Source organism: Notolabrus celidotus, chromosome 6 (genome assembly GCF_009762535.1).
Source record: "Notolabrus celidotus isolate fNotCel1 chromosome 6, fNotCel1.pri, whole genome shotgun sequence".
Classification (NCBI taxonomy): domain Eukaryota; kingdom Metazoa; phylum Chordata; class Actinopteri; order Labriformes; family Labridae; genus Notolabrus; species Notolabrus celidotus.
The window spans coordinates 1,341,294-1,356,103 of NC_048277.1; the positions used below are offsets into that span (position 1 = coordinate 1,341,294).

At 38.6% G+C, this 14,810-nt stretch overlaps 1 protein-coding gene across 1 annotated transcript; it reads right to left on the bottom strand.

Moving 5' to 3' along the window:
* Positions 1–258: 258 nt before the first annotated feature.
* On the bottom strand, positions 259–14,415 carry LOC117814542 (NADH-cytochrome b5 reductase 2). The gene is made up of 9 exons (XM_034685940.1): positions 14,312–14,415; positions 14,012–14,161; positions 11,632–11,704; positions 11,099–11,205; positions 8,519–8,648; positions 8,329–8,412; positions 6,943–7,028; positions 6,719–6,818; positions 259–634 (listed from the first exon to the last, which is right to left on the bottom strand). Exons 1-9 carry the CDS (start codon positions 14,324–14,326, stop codon positions 462–464), a joined length of 918 nt encoding a protein of 305 aa, XP_034541831.1. The 5' UTR covers positions 14,327–14,415; the 3' UTR covers positions 259–461.
* Between the last annotated feature and the right edge of the window lie 395 nt (positions 14,416–14,810).

Below are 14,810 nucleotides of genomic sequence, written 5' to 3' on the forward strand. Positions count from 1 at the left end.
AAATGTGCAAGTTTCAAATTTAAAATTCATGTTTGTAACAGTTGTTCTGTTTGAATGTATAAATGTCAGAACATTTGAGCAGTTCATACAAATATTACACAAAAATTCAAAAGCTCTTTGAGCAGTAAGATTATGAAACATGGTTTATTAAAATCATCTTTACCTCAGGAACTTTTATTTTGTCTAAAAAAGAAGAAGATTCATTTTAAAGTGACCAAAAGGAAATCAATGCAACAAATAATGACAGCCAGCTAAGAATCAGTGTTTGAATCCTTAAGTAACAAAGTCTTTATTTTAATGGAGGTGAATGCAGGCCTGCTCATTCTGGGGTACAGGTTTCACAGAGGTGAGGTCTCCTACAGACAGGTGAGCCCACACCCTTCAGCAGTGTTCACACAGGTTGTTGGCGCAGACATTGGATGATTACAGTTCATTAACAGCATGTGTAGTTTATCAGAACTCTAGTATGCAAAAATGTTCTCTGTCTTGTGTCCCAGCTTGTCCAGATTTGGCAGACAGGCGTACTGGATCATTGGTGGAGGACCGCACAGGACTACAAGGGCGTCACTGGACGGAGCGGGGAGGTGGTCCTTGATCATGTCTTGGGTTACAAACCCTGAACTATAGCTCCAATCTGGAAGGTAAGACGAGAGAGAATCACAGATCAGTCTTCAGTTTCACAGAAAGGGATTTATGAACACTCTGCTGCTGCTCAGTGTCTTCTCCTCTAGAAGCTGTTCACACACACGTTTCCTATATTTGAAATGTGACAGGACTTCCATTCTGCTCAAGTGCCTGCGTGATGGGCAGAATTTACCCATCAGCCTCAGCTGCAATAGTAAAAAGATCTGTGTTTGATCCCACTTATCTATGGGGCGCTGTTTGTAAAGTTGTGCACACTGAAAAGAACAGCAACACTTCTCCACATTTAGCTCCAAAACATCATAAAAATGCTGAGTACATTTTTAAAGGTCACTTTTTAATCAGATTTAGAGGAATATTTGTGATCTTCTTCACTTTTAATTTTGTTGTGACAAATGTATTAAGTTAAAATCACTGTTAAATCCAACTGCTAAATTTAAATCTAAATGTTAAATCTAAATGTTAAATCTAAATGTTAAATGTTGCTCTGCGATCCTAAATATTTAGCTAATATACAAATTTGCACTACCGCCTAGTGGAAATACCAAAATAAAAGCTTCATAAAGAGATACAGACTTAACAATGGAAACTATCTTGTCAGGTTTGGCGGGGCCTTAGTGTTTGGCTCGGCCCTACTCGTTGGGGGCCCATCGGGGCTGGGTGGGTGGCTGGTGTCCAGCTTAATCATTAGTATCACCCCACGGATTTTTTTTTTGGCATCATGGTGAGATGGTCCCTCTCCATCTAAGTGTGTTAGGTCTCTCTCTCCTTCTCTCTCCCTGTCCCTTTGTATATCCTTATGTAATCTTTCTTTCACTTTCTCTTATTTTTATTTTTATTTTTGGCCCACCTAGGTGTGCACGCCCTCTTTTACAGAACATGATATTAGCTGTCAATAAAAGATAGGCCAGAGTTCTAAGAGGGATGGTGATGGTCACATGCACACAGTCACAAGCACAGAAGAAAAAGGTTTTCTTTCTTTTCTTTTGCTGAAGAATAAATTGCATGAATATTTGACAGTTTGTGACAAACATGACAAACCAGAAATATATATGCAGACAAGAGGAAAGAGAAAAAGAAGAAAGAAAGAGAAGAGAAAAAAAGAAAAAAAAAAAAAAAAAAGAAGAAAAAAAAAGAAGAAAGAAAAAAAAAAAAAAAAAAGGAAACTATCTTGTCCGTCCCATAGACTGGGTCAGTTCTGTCTCTGAGTGTTGTCGTGAAATCTCTTTGTGGACTCCAAAAATGCCTATCCAGCATTTTTACAGCGGGCAGCCCGGCTATAACCCGTAGGATTCAGTACAGACTATGGTTAGGATATCTTTTATTTTGATACTTCCTCTAGGCGGCAGTGTGAATTTGTATTGGGCGCCGTTAGCACCAAAATAAAAGCTTCATAAAGCGATACAGATATCCTAAACATAGACCGTCAGTATCATAGACATATAAAATTGATGTCATCTCGCTTGGCTTGAAGTGAGGCCGCCAAAAAAACTTCTCCCCCTAGTGGCTGGCTGCAGTATATGTCAAAAACTCTGTCTCCCTCATTCATTTGAATGGGGGAGCAGTCAAACTTTAAAAAATAAATACACGTGGTACGAATGTTTCTCTCATCTGTATGCTGTGGTGATATGTAGTTATTATTTGACTGTGTTGTGTTCAAGGCCTCTTTTCTCTGAAGAGTTTCTTTTTAGTTAGTTATTAGAGGTTAAAAACAGGGTTTTACTTCACTTTGATTGACAGCTCCTGTAGAGAGAAACACTGTAAGACCTCGGGACAGTACGCTGTAGGGCTGAGCTTGTTACCGTGGAAACACACAAATTCCCTACTGCGCAGACTCTGGCTGCAGAAAATGTACAAGATGGCAGCGTTCTGGAACGGGATATTTTGGTTTCAAAACCGTTCATTGGGAAGAGGTGGAGTGACACTGTTCATTATATATACAGTCTATGGTCAGTACTGACTCCTACGGGTTATAGCCAGACTGCTCACTGTAAATGTTTTAAAGGAAGTTTTGGAGTCCACAAAGAGATTTGACAACACTCAGAGACAGAACTGACCCAGTCTATGGGATGGACAAGATAGTTTCTATTGCTAAGTCTGTATCTCTTTATGAAGCTTTTATTTTGGTATTTCCTCTAGGCGGCAGTGTGAATTTACATATCAGCTAAATATTTAGGATCGCAGAGCAACATTTAACATTTATATTTATATTTAACATTTATATTTATATTTAACATTTATATTTATATTTAACATTCAGATGTGTATTTATATTTAACATTTATATTTATATTTATATTTAACATTTATATTTATATTTAACATTTATATTTATATTTAACATTTATATTTATATTTAACATTTATATTTAGATTTAACATTTATATTTATATTTATATTTAACATTTATATTTAGATTTAGATTTAACATTTAGATTTGTATTTAGATTTAACATTTAGATATATATTTAGATTTAACATTTAGATTTATATTTAGATTTAACATTTAGATTTATATTTATATTTAACATTTAGATTTATATTTAGATTTAACATTTAGATTTAGATTTAACATTTAGATTTAGATTTAACATTTATATTTATATTTGAAATTTAGATGTGTATTTATATTTAATATTTATATTTAACATTTATATTTATATTTAACATTTATATTTAACATTTATATTTATATTTATATTTAACATTTAGATTTATATTTATATTTAACATTTAGATTTAGATTTAGATTTAACATTTAGATTTAGATTTAAAATTTAGATTTAACAGTAATTTTAACTTAATTTATTTTTCACAACAAAATTAAATGTGAAGAAGATCACAAATATTCCTCTAAATGTGATAAAAAGTGATTATAAAATTCACTTTACATTTTCATGATGTTTTGGAGCTTATTGTGGAGAATTGAAGCTGTTATTTTCAGTAGGCACAACTTTACAAATCATCATCATCATCTCAGATGCAAAATATAAAAACACATCCTGTTTCCTCTGTGCCTCAGCAGAATGATCCCTGATGATATCGGTGAGCAGGACCAAGAGCAGATCAAATCTCTTCCTCTTTAAAATATGAAATCTGATCCTCAACTAAACCAACGAACAAATCAAGAGAAACTTTTTAACTGAGGCTTTCATCCGCTGAGATATTACTCCTCCATCCCAACAATGACACTCCTACAAACAGCGGGAGCACTTCTTTAAATGAATAATGATGACGTGCTTCCATTTTTGTGCAGAACTAATGACATACAGGACAGAATACAAGCAGCGTTCAAGGCCTTCGCAGGAGAGATTACGTTACAATGTTATGCTCATTAATTTCCTCTCGCTTTAAGGATTATGCAAAAGACGACATGAGCGTTCTGCTAAGCTACTGTAACACCTGGCTGCAAGTATCTGCTTCTGCGGCCTGCAGGGATTTTCCTTCAGCTGAGGATTCTTTGTTTGGTTTCACTCTCTGAATATTCAGCAGGGATCCAAAGAACCTTTGAGACTGATTTATTCAGCTCCTCACAGCTCGGCTCTGCACTAATACTAACGTTTCCTGAATCTGCTGCATGGAAACATGATGAAACAAGGTGTGGGGGGCAGTTTCCACCTATACCTCATACAGGGAGCATGATTCTGACTTCACTGTGTTGAGTTATGTTCTCTTTCTGTACCAAAACTATGTGAATCAGTTCAGATGACTGATGTGAATCAGAGGCAGAAGTCAGTTACAAATATTCATTCAATAACAATAATAATGGAGACATGCTGACGCAGAGTGTCCTAACTATACTGATGTGGCTTCTTAGGCTACGTTCACACTGCAAGGCTTAATGCTCAATTCTGATTCTTTTGCTCAGATCAGATTTTTTGTTTGCCTGTTCACATTACCATATATAATGTGACCTGTATCTGATTCCAGTGTGAACTGTTTGCGGCTCCGAACTGCCCCACATGAAGAACAGCAACAAAACTAGGAGCGCATATTTTTGTTCAGTAATCTGATTTGAAAAAATCTGATTTGGGCCAGATTTGAGTGTTCACACTGCCTCTAAAAAATCTGACCTGGTCACTTGACCCCAAAAAAATTGGATTTGGGCCTTCTGTGCCTGCAGTGTGGATGTAGCCTTAGTGTGCCTCAGAGTTTGTGTGCCTCTTGCTGTATTCTGCTTCAGTGTTGTTTGGTTTATACAGATGAAGCTTAATCTTTTATGAGGTGTTGGCGCCCCCCTGTGGACAAAGTTACACCTTCTACTTCTTGGCTGATCTCATCCTGCACTTGCCTGTTGTGTTTTCTGAAAAATCTGATCTTCCAATTTAATTAATCAAACATACTAATCATCAATCCTTTCTGTAAATAGAACCTGAAAATGGAGGCAGAAGTTAAAGGTGCAACAGAACGTGAATTTGTAGTTGATGGTCTTATTTGCTTTTTATGCCCATATGAAGGAGTCGCTCTCAGTTTCAGCTTGTTCAGTAACCATCAAAAAACTCCTCACAGGAGCTTTACTTTGACTATCCATCTCCATCCAACTTCCTCCGCTTGTCCAGGTTGTGGGGGCAGCAGCCTCAGCAGGGAAGCCCAGACACTCCTCTCCCCGGCCACTTCCACCAGCTCTTCTGGGAGGATACTGAGGCGCTCCCAGGCCAGCTGAGAGATATAATCTCTCCAGCATGTCCTGGGTCTTCCCCGTGGCCTCCTCCCAGACGGACATGCCCGAAACACCTTCCCATGGAGACGTCCGGGAGGCATCCTGACCAGATGCCCGAACCACCTCATCTGGCTCCTCTGGATCTGGAGGAGCAGCGGCTCTACTTTGAGCCTCTCCTGGATGTCTGAGCTCCTGACCCTCTCTCTAAGGCTGAGCCCAGCCACCCTGCGGAGAAAGCTCATTTCGGCCGATTGTATTCGCGATCTTGTTCTTTCGGTCACTACCCACAGCTCGTGACCATAGGTGAGGGTTGGAACATAGATTGACCAATAAATTGAGAACTTTGCCTTCTAGCTCAGCTCCCTCTTCACCACAACAGACCGGTAAAGCGTCCGCATTACTGCAGTCGCTGCCCCAATCCGTCTGTCAATCTCTCGCTCCCTTTTCCCCTCACTCGTGAACAAGACCCCAAGATACTTAAACTCCTCCGCCTGGGGCAAAGACTCTCCTCCGACCCGGAGAGGGCAAGCCACCCTTTTCCGACTTAGCACCATGGCCTCAGACTTAGAGGTGCTGATCCCCATCCCCGCTGCTTCACACTCAGCTGCAAACCGTCCCAGTGCGAGCCGGAGGTCACTGCTCGATGAAGCCAATAGGACCACATCATCTGCAAAGAGCAGAGATGGAATCCTAAGGCCACCGAACCGGACACCCTCCGCCACTTGGCTGCGCCTAGAAATTCTGTCTATAAAGGTTATGAACAGAACTGGTGACAAAGGGCAGCCCTGGCGGAGTCCAACCCCAACTGGGAACAAATTCAACTTACTGCCGGCAATGCGAACCAGACTCTGGCTCCGACAATACAGAGACTGGATGGCCCGTAGCAACAGGCCATCCACTCCATATTCCCAGAGCACCCCCCAAAGGATACCTCGGGGGACACGGTCATCAGCCTTCTCCAAGTCCACAAAGCACATGTGGACTGGTTGGGCAAACTACCCTCACAGTACCCTCCCGAGGGTTGTTCCTCCTGCATCTGAGGTTCAACCAACAGCCGGACTCTCCTCTCCAGCACCCTGGAGTAGACTTTTCCAGGGAGGCTGAGGAGGAGGAGGACGTTGACTTTGACTAATAACGTTGAAATAGTCCTTGTCCCATGAAAAGTTTGTTATGTTTAGCAACAGAGAACTACACACATGTATTTAGAGTCATTTATCTGTCAGCCTGATCAGTGTTAGGTAAAAGATGACTCCCTGTGCTCCTCTAGTCTTTCTGTTTGGGCTTCCAGACACTCTTTTAATTCACCATCTTGTTGCTTGTTATGTCATGGAAATATTTGAATGCACTTTTGTTTTCAGTGTACAGCCAAAATGACACTAACAACCATTTACTGTTTGCAGAAATGTCCTCCTTACCCTGTGGAGGTTTGTCCAGCGTGAACCAGAGATGAACTTTGTCAGGATGGTTCTTCTTCACCTCCTCCAGCTCCTCCCTCAGCAGGATGTCCTTCTCAGTCTGAAGTGAGTAGATCAAATGGATGTTATTTCTCTGGAGGTTTCTCCAGTTATTTACAGTGATACTCCTGAACTCTAACACTTAAAAAAAGATTTCCCAGAGCGATGTAGCACACAGAGCTGACCTGGTTGGCAAATATGAGGGAGCACTTGGTGTTGTCAGCAGGGTCAGCTGTGATGCTGCGTATTAACTGCAGCATAGGAGTGATACCTGGGATGGAAAAACACAGTACACAGTAAGTATAGTCCAGGAGAGTGGCTCTCTGTCACACAGTATCATGGGAGATGGTCCTGATAGTTATGACACCATACTTTGTCATTTCTGTGTTATTGAAGAGAAAACACTCTGTCAGCACCTTGTGTTGAAAACAATCATAAAGTCTAGCTCTACAACTTATTGTGTGATAAAGGTATTCAATCAGATAATACACTTTGAGAAAGATTTCTGTTCCTCATCAAACAGAAATATATTGAAATAACATCCATAAATATAAAGTCTGTTATCATTGCTATGCCAATGACACACAACTTTACATCCCAATTAAACATAATGACCAATCAGAAATCATACATCTTCACAACTGTCTGTCAGAAGTTAATTAAATCTTGCCAAATTTAGGTGAACTGTCAAATAATGTTAAGCCCTCAGCTAAAAACCGTGGTGTAATCTTTAACCAGAATTTGTGTTTTGAACCCCAGGTGAAAAAAGTTGTCCAGTCTTGTTTTTATCGGCTCAGAAATATATCAAAAGTCAAGTCCTTAATGTCAGCCAAAGATCTTCAGAGGCTTTTATATCCTCACTCCTGGATTATTGTAATTCTCTGTACACATGTCTCAGTCAGAAATCAATCCACCGTCTACAAATAGTTCAAAACGCAGCAGCTACTCTTTTAACAGGAACTGAAACATGTGCCCACATCACCCTGATTTAAACACAGCTACACTGGCTGCCTGTTGATTTTAAGATTCTTTTATTGACTTCTAAAGCACAACATGCAGGCCTGCTGGTCGTACCTAAAGTCTCTAAAAGTAGTATGGGAGGTAGAACCTTCAGGTATCAGGCCCCTCTCCTTTGGTATCATCTACCAGTCAGGGTCCGGGAGGCAGACACACCTCACCTGTGATTTTAATTATTTTTAGATCTGATTTTAAGGGTCTGTTTTGTAAGTTGGTATGTTTTTAAGTTTTATTTCATTTTATTTCTATCACTTCTTTTTATTTTTATTGCCCACTGTGATGAACCTTGTTGCCTGTATTGAAAAGTGCTACATAAATAAAGTATTATTATTATTATTATTATTATTACAATTACTATAATAATAATAATAATTATTATTATTATTATTATTTGTATTATTATTACAATTACTATAATAATAATAATAATAATAATAATAATAATAATAATTATTATTATTATTATTATTATTATTATTATTATTATTATTATTATTATTATTATAAATGTGCATTAATGTGATAGAAACATAGTAACAGAGATATAGATGAACCTGTTCCTCCAGCGATCATTCCAATGTGCTTGAATTTCCGAACTTTCGGCTCTGACTTCTTGTCCGGTCGGATGGAAAAGTGTCCTGAAAAGGATGAACAGTCAGCCTCAGTGACAGTGTTATATTGTACCACAGTGACACCTGCTGGCAGCTTACTGCCTTTGGTTCTGGTTACACAAACACATCGTACCGTTTCCCTTATAGATAAGCAGCCCACTGGGTCCTCTGAAGTCAATGCTGTCTCCTATCGCCATGTTGTCCAGGTACTGAGACATCTTCCCTCCCTCTGGGAAGGACGGGTGGGTGTTCTTGTAGTACACCTGGAGAGGAGACAACAACCTCTGCCTTAATGTGGAATCAGTGCAAATCAATCAAGTGCACTAAAGTAATACTGTAAGGCAGGGGTTCCCAAAGTGTGGGGCCGGGAACCCCTGGGGGGTCACAAGACACAAATGGGGGGGTTGTGAGATGTCTTCCATGATATATTTTTTTAAAAGTATCTAAAAATATTTATTATTATTCATAATTATTATTTTTTTATTTTTTTATTTTTTTATTTTGTTTTTGCAGAATTATTCCAGTACAACCAATACAGTGTAATAGTTAACAGTCTTTTTCTGTTTTTAAACACACACACATAACTGCTCTCCCTCCCACCACTCCCTCAAACCCCAGCTCAAGTTAAGAAAACAAAATGTAAAATAAAATAAAATACAATCAAGTAATACGTGGTACGGACATAAATAAATAAGGAAATAAATAAATAAATAAATAGAATTACAAGATGTCATTCATAAGAAGTTTGATATTACTTTTGTTTGCTGCTCGGATCCCAGCCAGTCAGGGACGGGGGCATGTAGATAAAAAGTAAGGAGAAGGTACTGAATTAGCGCTGCCGTCTATGGGGTCAACTCCTTGGGAGGGAGGCGGTCTACATAATCAAGTAAAGGCCTCCAGTGGGTATAAAATGTATTCATAATTATTTTTGTTTATTTACCTTGTTTTATGTTTATCTTCATTTTTGTTTGTACTGTTTGTTATTATTATTTCTTTATCAATATTGTATTTATTTATTTTTTCTTCTCTTTGTTGGTTTTGTATTACTTATACATAATCTGTAAACTTTTGATGAACAAAGAAATACTGAAAAAATGCAATAAAAAAAGTTGAATGACAAAAGCTATCTAGAAATAGTACATTTTACCCATTATATTAAAACATATTAACATAAATAGTAGTAAAACTTGAAATAAAACCTTGAAAATATAAACTGTAATGAGTTTTCTTCCTTTCATTGTTTCCAGATGACTCCTAAGTTTAGTGTTAGTGAACAGTTAATTATCTAAAGCATCAGTAGCAGCAGGTTCATTCATAACGGCACAGGAAACACAGACACATGCTCATATAGGGAGGGTCATTTTCTGCAGACCAGCTAAATGAAGACACATTAAATCACTATGAGGGACAGTGGAGGTCGCGGGCTGAAAAGTTTGGGAACCCCTGCTGTAAGGGACTGAGGAGGAGAAAGTCAGATGTGTTAGCAAACAATAGCTTTGATTGAGAAGGAGCAGAGCAACATTTAATCTGAACTGGAGTCACATTCCCAGGTCTGATGTCTCAGCCTCTCTGTAGCTCTGATTGGCTGCAGAGACTCTAGAACAAACATCTGGCTCCACAGTAAAGCTGTCTGATGTCAAGTGTTCTGCAGAATGTTTTAAACTGGCTGGCATTTTCCTCTTCTTTTAGGCTCTTATTCGTCTTCTAATCTTGTTACATCAGGAAGGCCTTCGATAGCCTGGACATGAATCACAGAGTCTGCTCTACATTTGGTTAATTCATAACTTATTCATTCTTATAACTGTTGATGTGATGTCTTGTCAGTGAGTCAGTAGCCTCTAAAGCAGGGGTGTCAAACATGCGGCCCGCGGGCCAAAACCGGCCCGCCAGAGGTTCCAATCCGGCCCACGGAACGACTTTGCAAAGTGAAAAAATTACAGATTAGACATTAACTGCAAATTTTCAATGAAAGTAACTACTATTTTAAATTTGTCCTCTGAGGGTCGCATACAATCATAGTGCTGATGGAGCGCACCTGAACAGCACTTTTTCCCGGGACTTTTTCCTCAAAGTGAGAAAATAGATTACTTGCTGTTTGCATAATCCGGTTGAGATTTATTAAGTCTTTTTAGAGCACTATAAGATGATCCACTAACTACTAACACTAGCACAACTACCCTGCATACAACACTGTCCAGCAAGCAAACAGTTCCTTTTGGAGCTGAGGGGTTCAGGATAGCCAACTTTACCTTCTTCATTATTATAATCTCTCTGTTCTTTTGCAGTAAAAATGACACTCTGTGTCAGGTGAATTGATAACTTGTTTGGTGTGTTTGCAGCAGGTTTCAGTGCTTAAAGAGTAAAATGTTCTGCCCCACTATGAGACTCATCATGGAGAACTGTTTTTGTAGAAAGATAGTTGATTACATTTTCAGCACATACTTGTACTATTTTGCACTAAAACAAAGGGAAAAATGTAAGTGTGTTATTATGTTGTGATTTTACTGGTCCGGCCCACTTCAGATCAACTTGGGCTGTGTGTGGCCCCTTAACTGAAATGAGTTTGACACCCCTGCTCTAAAGGGTGAGTATTTGTCTTAGCATGTGTTAAACCTTTTATAAAGTCCTTCTCAAATGGACATAGAACATGTGCTGATAAAAACCTCTACAGCAGCACACAGGCAAGCAACATGAATGTTTGTACTTTTCATACCTTGACCACGAGGTCCACATAGCCCTGGTCATCATCACAGGAGACTGGAGTGTAGGCTCTGACCACCAGACTGCCGTTCACCTTGGCTGACAGGTACACATGCTGACCTGGTGCAGAGGGGGAGAGCAGTGGTGACGGGTCGGGTGTGGATGAGAGAAGTGTTAAGGCACGGGAACACAAGAATAAACCTCTGAGGAGCTGTTAGACTTCAATTTATGAACAAAGGATTTTTATTGCTTGCCCTTTACCTACATGTCAGTAAGTATGCAGATCAGTGAATGGATTTATGGCACACAGAGCTTGCAATCTCATCATGTATTCTTGTTTATGGTTATTGCATTATGATCCGGAGAATCAAAGATCAAGTCAGGACAACACAAGGCCAGACGTTCTGGGGCTTCATGAGACGATTAAACAGCTGCTCACTGAGAGTGTGTAGTTACTTATAAACATCCTAAAGCACTCAAATGAATGAATTCTGTCTCCTAGCTGAGAACTTAATCCAAGACATAAGACAGGAGAGGTTTCAGTACCTACTGGAAGTCCCAGGATCACATTTGAAGACGGAAGGCCAAACCGAAATTTCTTTGTGTCGTGGCTGATTTCCTGTAAACAAACAAACAAACTCATGAAATAAACAGAAACGAAGAAAAAAACATAAAGTCAACAGTTACCTGCTTTCAAAGAAAAACTGACAAACTAAGCTTACTAAATTAAGACCAGCTGGTCTGAAGTACAGTTGACCTTGATTGTCCATTTACTGAAATGCAGAATGTTTGAAGCTAGAACAGGATGAGACATCACTGAACCCTGCAGAGTCAATTAAATATGGCCGACAGAAAACATGTTCATCAACTAGAATCTAATCATGAGCAGATTGATGTGTAGTTTGTTTGAACTGAACCTGGAACAAGAAAAACCTGACAGTATCTTCTTTGAGGAACAGGTTTATAAATGTGAGATTCAACAATTGTAAGGGTCAGTTCTTAATAACAATTTCATTCTTCATGTCTGTAACTTTTATGACAATACTTTGAACTAAAAATGAATGAACTAATTTGTTGAAGTCACATGAAATGCTCATAATCATCAATACCATAGTGTATGACACAAACATGTATATCAATACATTGAGATCTCATTTAGTGAGCTAAGTTAGACATTGATAGTTTAGAATAGAATAGAATAGTATAGTATAGTATAGTATAGTATAGTATAGTATAGTATAGTATAGTATAGTATAGTATAGAATAGAATAGAATAGAATAGTATAGTATAGTATAGTATAGTATAGTATAGTATAGTATAGTATAGTATAGTATAGTATAGAATAGAATAGAATAGAAAAGTATAGTGTAGTATAGTACAGTGTAGTATACCATAGAATAGAATAGTAATGTGTAGTATGGTATAGTTTAGTATACTGTAAAGTAGTAAAGTATAGTTTAGTATAGTGTAATGTAGTATAGTTTAATGTAGTATAGTTCAATATAGCATAATGTAGTATAGTTTAGTATAGTGTAGTAGAGTACAGTACAGGTTAATATAGTATAATAGAGTACAGTATAGAATAGTTTAGTATAATATAGTATAGTAAAGATAGTGCAGTAGAGTACATACTCTACTATAATATAGTAGAGTATGGATAGTATAGTACAGTACAGCACAGTAGAGTATAGTAAAGATATTATAGTATAGTATACAATGTTACAATGTCATTTAGTAGAGGCTTTTATCCAAAGCAACGTACATACAAGAACAAGAACAACACAAGCAAATATCTAGACAAGAGGAAACAAGATCAGTAAGAGTAACAAAGTGCTTCAAGTCAATTTGGGTGCAGGTACTGCCAAGCAGTGTAAAGGCAATGCACAAAGTAAATAAGGAATTTTATTATTATTATTTTTTTTTAAATAAGGAACATCTACAATGAAGCAACCAAACCATTTAAGACCTTCCATTATCATCATCAACAATTAACATCACCACAAAGTACCAAAGTACCAAGTGCTGGGTCACTTAAGAGCTGAACACAGATTCCCAGAGTAGAGCAGGACAGTGTGAGTCAACTGGAAGACATGATCTGCCACTGGGGACAACAGTGGAGAACAGTCTAGCTAAGTGCATAGTGCTTCCTAAAGAGCTGGGTCTTTAGCTGTCTTTTGAAAGTAGAGAGGGACTCTGTTAAGATATTGTAGTATAGTTTAGTGTAGTGTAGTTTAGTATAGTATACCCAGTAGCGTAGTATAGTAAAGATAGTATATTGTAGTGTATTGCAGTGCATTATAGTATATCATAGTATATTACAGTATAGTATATTATAGTATAGTATAACGTATAGTATAGTATGGCATAGTATAGTATAGTATAGTTTAGTGGGCGGCTGTGGCTCAGTGGGTACAGTCGGTTGTCTATCAATCGGCAGGTTGGCGATTCGATCCAAGCTCCCGCAGTTAGATGCCGGAGTCTCCTTGAGCAAGACATTATACCCTAAATTGCTCCCTCTGTAGTTCAGAGGTGTGAATGTGTATGAATGAGCTCAGCTAATACTGATGGTCCCTACAGTATAGCAGCTGCCACCATCAGTGAGTGAATGTGGTGTGAATGGGTGAATGTGACGAGTAGTGTGTTAAAGCACTTTGAGTAGTCAGACAGACTACAAAAGTGCTATAGAAGTACAAGTCCATTTACCATTACCATTTATAATACAGTAGAGTGTAGTAGAGTGTAGTAGAGTGTAGTAGAGTAGAGAAGAGTAGAGAAGAGTAGAGTAGAGTACATTGTAGTACAGTACAGTACAGTACAGTACAGTGGTATAGTGTAGTATCAAGTATAGTAATCTTTTGTATAATGGTCTGAAAGTGTCAGTGTGTAAATCTGTCTCTGTCCTGTGTGTGTCCTCATGCTGTGTACCTGTTTGTTTATGAGGGGGAGAGGATATTTGGCTGTAGGGTCCTGCAGAGTCACAGGCAGCTTCTTCTTCTTCTCTCCTGTAGAGCCTCGGAGCAGGAAGTACAGTGCTGACACAACCACCACAGAAGCAGCTCCCACCACCGGAATCAGCTGTTAACACAGAGACCACATGCAGCATGGACACTAATGCATTATCAGTGAGTTATAATACATTTAAATAAAATGTATTCATTTTCACTGTGCAAGCGCAAATTAAGAGAAAAAATGTGATTTGAAATTAAAGTGAAAGTTAATTCTTACCAAGCTCTGATCCATGGTTCTAACATGTACAAATGCCTCTTGATTTCCTTCTCCTGCAACAACCTCAGAGACCAGAGTCCACACACAGTCCCTCTCTCTCTCTCTCTCTCTCACTCACTCACTCTCTCTGTCTCCTACACACACACACACACACTCACACAAAGGGCCTCAGATTGGGGTGTGGCCAACAGCTAGGGGAAAGGGGATCCTGGGTCCGAAGCACCAATAGAAAGACAGCTCCGTGCATGACACTATATAGTGCAGAGGTACTGACATCACACCACTGAGGGGAGGGGAGATACAACAGCACACTGATTACACAACCAAGCCTGGAGCTGCCGGGATCCTTCAAGAAACACAAGTTCATGAAGATAAATACTGGAAACAGCTTCATCAAAGCAGGACATATGAAAAGAGTTTTAATCAAACTGTATTATTAAAAACTTTAAGTTACAGACAACTTTAACAGCCCTGAGGGAGAAAAGAGGACAAAAAAAAT